General features: G+C 40.0%; 1 protein-coding gene across 1 annotated transcript; it reads right to left on the reverse strand.

Moving 5' to 3' along the window:
- Positions 1–868: 868 nt before the first annotated feature.
- On the reverse strand, positions 869–6,384 carry ptgdsa (prostaglandin D2 synthase a). Its single transcript, XM_037116543.1, has 7 exons — positions 6,168–6,384; positions 3,488–3,627; positions 2,820–2,896; positions 1,491–1,601; positions 1,300–1,401; positions 1,131–1,162; positions 869–1,017 (listed from the first exon to the last, which is right to left on the reverse strand). The coding sequence occupies exons 1-6, from the start codon at positions 6,258–6,260 to the stop codon at positions 1,131–1,133; spliced, it is 555 nt and encodes a 184-aa protein (XP_036972438.1). The 5' UTR covers positions 6,261–6,384; the 3' UTR covers positions 869–1,017.
- Between the last annotated feature and the right edge of the window lie 2,535 nt (positions 6,385–8,919).

Here is an 8,919-nt window from a genome sequence, read left to right on the forward strand (position 1 = left end):
GCAGAAGAAAAGGGACCAGCGGCTAGCTTGTTTATGTTGGTGCTATGAGCAAACGCAAACAAGCTAGCAGCAGTAACTTGCCTCGCCAGCTCGGCAGCTGCTGTCGTTGTTTCCCAGCGATGGGGATTTTGAAAAGCTGGATGCAGACGGTGGAAGGAAAGGGAAACAGGTGCCCAGTGGCATCCAGCAGTCTACATCCGGCAAGTCAAACTGCACCCTGTGTAAAGGAGAACCTATGGTGACCGCTAAAAATCCTACACACTGTGCCTTTAACAGCTGATCATTAGTAGAGGAAAGACTTGATTGCGGTCTGCAACACTGTCGTTTATGAAACTACCACAGGGGGCGCCACAGACAACATTTTCCCAGTTCTACTGGTTTCTTACAGTATCCTGCTCATCATCTGTGCATTATAGGCTGTATGATTCTAGTAACATAGCTAGTACTAGGTAGGACATCAGAGTCTGATTCACAGCATAAACATATAGGGATGTGTCGTATCTGCCCCGTTGTGTCATTATGTGAACACCTGGAGTTCTCAACAGATGGAAGTCCCAGCACACACACTCGGGCTTGAGGGTTAATATTTCTATTTAAGTATGTCATCACAGTCAAACAACCCTATTGATTATATTCAGGAGGTTCGGGAGAACATTAAGAACTCAATTCAAATATTTTTTTTCACAAACAATTTATTGAGAGACAAAGCCAGCCACCACAACAAAAAGCTTTTTTCTTTAAAACATTTTCTTTGGTGTTTGGTGATCAAGGGAAGAAAGAGAAAGGATTTAAATAAGCTTCAAGTGCATATTGTTTATCTAACTATGACGACAGAGCAGAACTAAATGGAAAGTTCTACATGAAAGAGGAGTATCGACTATTTATCATCTTTTGTAGCCACAACGATGATGTTTGCTGAAGAGAATTCTGCTGTGTAGTTCTTCAAAGGAAGTGCAAAGCAGAGAAAGAGCTTTATAAGAGTACGATGCCAGCCTCATCTCGGGCTCATCTGGGAACCTACATGGAGACACATACACTAATTTACACTGAAGGTCACTCGTACACCTGCATGCATGACTAATTCCACAGGAGCAAAACAACAACAACAACAACAACAATAAAAGAGTCACCTAACGTCCAGATCCTGATGGAGGGCAATTTTCTGTTCGCCAGAAAACATAGAGACAAGAGATAGGAAACATCAGGGTCACTTAGTTCTCAGCAATAACTGTGTGTAAATGAACTGTGTGTGTGTGTGTGTGTGTGTGTGTGTGTGTGTGTGTGTTCGCCCTACTTTACCTGCAGGGGGTGGAGTTATAATAGACTCTCTGGAGAAACCCTGGGACAAGGCGAAGGCTTTAAACCTCTGGATTACATTGTTTCTGAGGCTTTGAGAGCGACCTGCAAACAACAGACACACACAGACACATATTAACTCACATGTTTAGATGTAATGTAAAAATAGTATTATACGTGAATGTGCGCCTCACCGTAAAGCGCCACCTGTGTGTACTCTCGGTTAAAAACCTTGTGTTTGAGAACCAAAGCGTAGTCGGTGTAGTTTGTGTCGACCACTGTGATGTCCTTCACCATGTTATGGCCTGACAGGACACACGAACAGAAAGTGAGGGACAGAGACCAGAGAAATGATCCAATGAGTGGAAATGAACGTGGCTGACATTGTAGTTACCCCTCTAGTGCAGTTAATCAACTCTGTAAACTAAAAGAACGTTGACTTTTGTGATTTACGATAAAAAGGTCATAAAATATATTTAGAACTAAGAGGGTTTGCATGAGATGAATAAAACTTGGTGCAGTATACTGAAGGCAACCATAGTAACATGGAATAGAATCAAAATGTCTCAAACAATATGCAATGAATATTTACATTATGTAATGCAGTGGAAACACTACAAAATGACAAATGTAAAAAAAAAAAAAAAAGAAGAAGAATTAAACAAAAGTATGAATATCTGTAGTATGGAAATAATGTAAGATGTATTCTGATTGACTAGAAAATATGTATGAATTGTATATATTGCATAGCTGTCTGCAATGTTAATGAATACATATTCAACATCTGTAATACGTGTTTTTTGTAGCACAATTTTAATTCCAAAGTAAATCAGATGTGCAACAGATCTTTTAAAAAAAGGTTTAACATTAAGACAAAGGAAGCATCAACAGAATAAATATATAGAAAATAGAAAATAAATATCACACTATATAGATACAGAGTGAAATATTTATTTTCTAGAATGAGCTACTGTAATGTAACATTTGTTCAACTAGTCATTAAGGCTCATTATTTTAACTGCTACCGTTGGAATAGCTGCAACTAATCATAATTATAATTGTGTAATACTGTAAAACCATGATATGTTCTGAGATGGTTATTGTAGATGTTAATAACCCTTCTGCCTACAGGCACCTCCTCTGTAACTCAAGTTGTTTATTGTTTTGTGTCTCGGGTGGTTTATAAGCCTGGGGGGCAGACCGTTTCAAGATTGCCCACATTCGACCCACGGCATCACATGAGCAGAACCACACAGCCTACGGATAGAAACCTCGAGTTGAGTGTCCCGAGTGAAACATTTGTCACATGTCCTGTGTGGGCACTGTGGCTTCCACCCGTGTGCTCGCCGAGGTTGTTCGCTCGTCCTGTCGCTCTGGAATTTAATCCCGTGCTACTGCTGCTGCTGCTCAGTGTGTGTGCCAGTCAAATATTGACACTGTCATTGAAAGAGTAGAGCCCCGGGGCTTTACTGAACATCATTTCCCCTTCTGATGAGTCAGACCAGACGGGAGCAGAGACTTACGTGTGCTGAAGTAGGTGAACTGTCCGGCCACGTTGGTCTTCTCATACTGGTACACCTTACTGAGACAGCCGACAGGTCTGAAGGACACAGAGGAGACACAACATGTCTTATGTACCAAAACTAGCATTGTTATATTACATTTTACATGCACCATATTACATTATATACACATTATGACACATTAACTGTACTTAGACTGTGTCATTCTTGTTTAAATCTATTACGTTACTATAGTGCTACAGTATATCATAGTACTGCTATACAAACAAGACCCTATATGAGCAAATGCAACAGGAGAGGCAAACCTGACAAATGCTTGAGACCCCCCCGCCAAAGAAATTAGAGGAAAGGTGACCCTGATATGCACTGGTTGTTTTGATTGTTCTGGTTTATAAAGTTATTTAGATTTGAATATTCAAATAATGTGAACAATGGAAAACAAAAAAAAAAAAAAGAGATTTGGATTTCAAACATTGTTTGTCGGTGTCACATGATTTCAGACATAATGGTGATGTATGCTGTATCGAGGGGCCCCTGGGAATTTGTGCCCTGGGCCCCCATAGGCTCTAGAACCGCCAAGGTATATCAGCCTCCATCTTATCTTATCTTAACTTGTCTTACCTTATCTTATTTTTAGTGACCATCTAATAATTCTGACGTGTACTCACGTGGCGTCCCACATTGTGAGGTTGACGTTGCCGCTTGGCAGCACTGTGATGACACCCATGGAGGCCTTCACTTTGTCTCTGTAGGGGACAAAGCTTGGGGAGTCATAGGCCAGGCCCACTCTGTACCATCTCCCTGCAAACTGAACACAGCAACACTGAATAACATACGGACGCGTTCCCTCTATGTTGAGAAAGAAACGCAACTCACTCTTATTCATACGTTCACAAACACACATATTTAGACACAATTAAGTTGACATGTTACTGATCTTGGGTTTCTGAGGGTTCATTTGATGACTCATTATCGATCAGGCGCAGTCTGATAAGTAAAAATGTCTGATGCTATAATCTTCACAGAAATGTTTTATATCTTTTCAGTGACAGCTTAAAACAGCTTGACCAACAAAGTGTATGTTGGCCAATACTTCCTGACTTTCCTGCTTTAGTCATGGTTTCTTCTGATGAAACAGATCTTTAAAAATAAGTCATCAAACATCAAACATAAGTAAATATTGTGTGGTGTGTGGGCTGATTATTTTCAGCTGTGGATTTGGTGTGTAGGAAGGTGTTTGTGAGGTTGACTTAAATTAAAAAACAGCGCCCATGTTAACGTAATGTTAAGTAAAATGTCCCCTGGTGCAACAGTGTAGCTCATGTGTTTTTAATATCGTTTGGACTGAGATACTGATTTGTTCTAATTTTGCACAGGTGGGACTGAACTTGAGAAGACAAGTTGAGCTAAGTTTACAGTGAATCTAAACAACTAAACTTTTCTTGTCATATAAAAGGTCAGATCATCTATTTTGTTTTTTAAATAATACACCTACAGAGCTTGTAGAAAGGTGAAAAATCTCTTTTGTTCCAATAAATCTAAAATGTTTGTCAGGTCCAGAATGATTGTTTTGTTTATCACAGTGTACCGGTAAGAATTCTGATGGTGGGTTCCAGATTCTAACAACTTAAGTGAGTTAACAGTATAATACTGTTGGTATCATGTGGTATCTGTGTTTTGTCAGCTCTCAATAGTCTTGGTGGTTACTAGTTTTTGTGCTGAGTCCTACAGTAAGAGCCCGGCACACTGTTCTACTCTAATGTTAGCTAGCTAGTGTTAGCAACGTTAACGTTTGCTAGCTACTTTATCTCATGCTTGAGGTGGCAACCACTTGGGGGTGGGGTTAGATGATGCAAACAACGGTGATGTTGTGACGTGAACGCAGTGGTAGGAGGTGGGGGGGGCACATTTAGTGGCATGATGTTATCATTAACACCCTCAATTTAATGTAACTTAACATTTCAGTTCTAGTAGAATTCTCTGGTTGAATCAACACGATCTTTCAGTTTCTTTCAACTGGAATTCTAAAGCTGATAATCCTTAATCTACAGTTCAGTCTACGTAAAATATCTAGTTTTTTTTACTCTCGCCACGTCATTGTTGTAATTAAGTCTATTATTGACACACAGCAAGTTTGCATCACATGTTTTATTCAAACTATGAAAAAAATGGTTTTAGGAGAGTTTCAACTCTCAGCCAACACATGCTCAGAGGACTGCTAATATGCTAATAAAGTTTCTTTGATAAGTTGGTATTTAACTCTGTGCAGTGAATTCATCCTTTGCATCATTTTAATTTTCAAATAAATAAAACTTAAATAAATGTTAATGTTAAGTTAATTAGAAAAGATCCACAGATTCCGCTACATCTTTTGATATGGTGACTGGGGCTTTGCAGGCAAACTTGTTCACATAGGCATTTGAAAATAGATTTTTCTTTTTTATGGAACGTGTGCCATTTTTGGGCTGTTCTTTTATCCAATTATGTATTTTAAGTGTCTACATTTTTAGCATGACAAGACCAAATGGGGAACCAAGAGAGATTTACCACATCGCTAAACACGGCATTTCCTCAAGTCCGCACACAGGCCCTTTAAATCTCTGACTCGATGGAGGGAGTGTGATGTTGAATTCTGATTAAAGAACCCGACATGACGTGTGTCGGTGCGTCACCTCATGAGAGCAATAGCCTGGTTTTACCTGCTTGCTGCGTTTTCTTTTAGCTGCTTTAGACCTTCTAGATAAACAACAGACATGGAGGGTGTAAAGGAAAGAAAGAGGAAATAATAGAAAGTAGATTCTGGCAAATATTTTACATTGACCCACACCAGATAAGCAAGTAACTGACCTTTTCGATAAATATGGAAGAAACCCACCGTTCGGATTCTTAAAACACGTTGGGGATGAACTCAGTTGGCTATCAAATCAGCAACAGGAAGCAAAGAAAGATCTTCCTTTTTGAAGACATTTCTCATGACGTATCTACCATGGGAAAAGTCAAACTGACCTCTCTCAACCTCTCGTGTGTGAGGAAACCAGGAAAACAGGGATTCACAAATGCATTAATCAAAACATTTTGTACTGAGAAGAGACTTAAACCCGTCATTGTTTGTTTTGGATCACCAACTGAGTGACTGTTCTCAAACCCTGACTGTACTACACACACACACACACACACACACACACACACACACACACACACACACACACACACACACACACACACACACACACACACACACACACACACGCACACACGTACTCGTACATGTACACAGACAACAAATAATAAGAGCAGAACCTCCTTGACTCAACAGATCATAAAAAAGTGTGTATGTGTCTCTCTTACCCTCTGCAGGTTGAAATCCCTCTGTGGCTTCACGTCTGCGTGCGCCACCATCGCACACATCACCATGACAACGGCGACCACAGTGATCCTCATGGCTGCGTGGGGTAAAGAAGAGGCCAGGTGAACGGATCCCAAAAAAAGGTTGAGAGATGGTATCTGACCCGAGCTTGAAGTGAACTGTTAGTAGGCAGTCAGCCGATACAGGTACAGAGTGGCAAGGCCTGGGGCAGTGTTTGTTTTGCTCCTGATCCACCCACCGGGTTGTCAGCCAATCATCGCTAGGGACCAGGGAACAGTGGCCAAGTGTTGAAGATGTGTGGTTCCAAAACAACCCCGACTTAGACTTCACTTCACTGCGCTTCACAGAGGTGCAGGAATATATCACGCTTGTGGTCGTGTGCTGTCACAAGTGTAGACACGCTGGTTTCACAAGACTCTGTCCCACACTGAGAAGAGGAAGCTCAGAGGGATCAGGGAGTTCTTCACGTGAAATACTAAAATAGTGTTGGAGGAAGACTTCAGATAATTTACTTTGGTAAAAGTGGCACAGAACAGCCTGTCCTCATCAGAAAAATAACCATAGAGTGTTGACAAAATGTTTGTTTTTAGGCAGTGACCTCCAGTGGCTGTAGTAGTTATTACAGCTGCAAAGGAGGAGGCGAGTATAAAAAGAGAATTTAGTCTGTGTCGGGTTAAAGAAGCAAAGGAATTTCATTAGGGAGACAGCTGTTTTTTGTTCACTGTGAAACCAGAAGTCAACGTTGACCTCTTTTAACTCACTTAGGTAGTGGAGTAACGTTCTTACATAACACAACATCACTCAAGTAAGTAACTCAGATAACAAGAGGTGCGTTTGTCACATAAGTAATGTATTGAAAGCAGTTTCGGTGCCTAAACCTAACCAAACCGCGACTGTGAAATGAAGGTCCGGCACATGTGTCGTTTAAAACACTGCGACATTCACGTTCTTATGGTAACGCTGATATATGTTGTATTTGGAGATGCTGACAGTCGACAAATGTAGTTGTTTTGGTACGACGATGTGTTGATACAGAACTCATTAACAAGTAAAAGTTCTGCGCTCACCTGGTACTTCAATGTTAAAATGAGTCAAGGCCGAACTGTTTTATACGGTGTATGTCTTGCTATGACAAGGCATCACATTTCAGAAATATATCACGTGTTCTGTATTCTAGAAATGATCTAGTAGTTAGCTGTTTCAGAGATATCGCCTGTTTTTCCTCTCCTTTTAAAGCCTGGTGCCTATATTACCCACAATGCCCCTTAACCTCTGAGTGACATCGCTGGAGGCCATTTATAAGAATACACAAAAGGCTTTAAACATTTTTTTCACATTTGCAATAGAATCAAGATATGAATGTGTAAAATTGGTGGAGTTACCCTTTAAGGACAGTAGTTTTCCATCAGTGCTCGGAAGAATACTGAATTTACTCTTGGCTTGAATTGAAGTTTGATATTTGCATATGAATAGAGACGAGTTTGAGCAACTGCAGCATAAAACGCTGATTATAATTATCCTTCATGTCACGACAGGAGAAACTACTCATATCTGTCAGTTAAAGAAGCGTCTCACAGGCTCATATTGAAACTCCTCTCTAACTTCCAGTTTCACTATTCTCAGTTTCATAATTTCTCTTTCGAAAGGTAAATTACCCAAAGGAGCATTTACTAACAAGTTCACTGTTTACTGTAAAGCTCAACCTCACAGTTTTTCTTTTGTTTCTGATAGCTGATGCTTTGGTCAAGACTTCAAGTCACATTATCAAAACTCTTGATGCAGTCAGCGGAACAGAAGTCTGTGTGGACCAAACTGTGAATCTTTTTTCATTGCTTTCACACAAAGTTACATTTTCCAAAATCTATGAACACTTCTCCCTTTGATACTACAACACTTTATATTCGCAGTATATTTTCCAAAAGGTAACACACTGTTTTCAAAATGTGTCGAAAACACATTCAAAAACAGATTGTTTCTGTAACCATGCTGAAATACACTGAAAGTAGTAGCATTTATAATAAAATTAATCACAAGGTAAGGCTCCCTGTTTTTAATGGTTCGAGGGAGTTTTGGAGGAAAGGTTAACTGCTCAGCCAATATGCATGTTGGCTAATGCAGACTGTACAGACAGTGTTTTTAAAAAGGGGCCTCACTATTGACCAATGCTTAGCAACTGAAAAAAAAGAAAAAAAAGACCAAACTGCACAATGTTTGCAAAACAGAAACTAAAATCTAATTTGTGCGACTAGAGTAAATGAATATACAGAAGATACGATCGATGTTGAAAGTGGGATCGGAGGAGGCAGCTGCGTCTGCGGGACACTAGAACTCACTATGGGGTCCCTTAGAAGTGCTGTGGTTCTGGAATTAGTCCAGATCCTAACATTTGTAAATCGGACGGAATACATCAGTTATCAGACCAGCTTAAAGGGGCCATTTTGTGCCTTATCTGACAGGAAAGCAATTGTGTGTGCCCCAAAATGAACTGCTTGACCCACTGTTTGGGACACACTGTTAGTGTTGACATTGTTGCAATGCAGCCCTGTAATACACAAAACCTCACGTGTTTTAAATACATGAAGGTTTCCTGTCCTGATTTTATAAGTTTCAACGTAAAGCGTCACATTCAATGCAAAGGGGAAATGACATGTGGTAAAAGTACTTAAAGTCATGAAGAATATAGTGTGGCAAAATCTATCTGGATATGTTAACCAGCCATCAGGTATAATCCAA

Source organism: Acanthopagrus latus, chromosome 12 (assembly GCF_904848185.1).
Source record: "Acanthopagrus latus isolate v.2019 chromosome 12, fAcaLat1.1, whole genome shotgun sequence".
NCBI classification, from domain to species: domain Eukaryota; kingdom Metazoa; phylum Chordata; class Actinopteri; order Spariformes; family Sparidae; genus Acanthopagrus; species Acanthopagrus latus.

Bases quoted from the DNA above. Each gene is read 5' to 3' on its own strand.
- ptgdsa (XM_037116543.1), bottom strand. From the start codon at position 6,260: ATGAGGATCACTGTGGTCGCCGTTGTCATGGTGATGTGTGCGATGGTG. The intron at 3,628-6,167 runs GTAAGAGAGACA...TGCTGTGTTCAG, and splicing joins GGGATTTCAACCTGCAGAGG to TTTGCAGGGAGATGGTACAG. The intron at 1,602-2,819 runs GTAAGTCTCTGC...GTGTCCTGTCAG, and splicing joins GTTCACCTACTTCAGCACAC to GCCATAACATGGTGAAGGAC.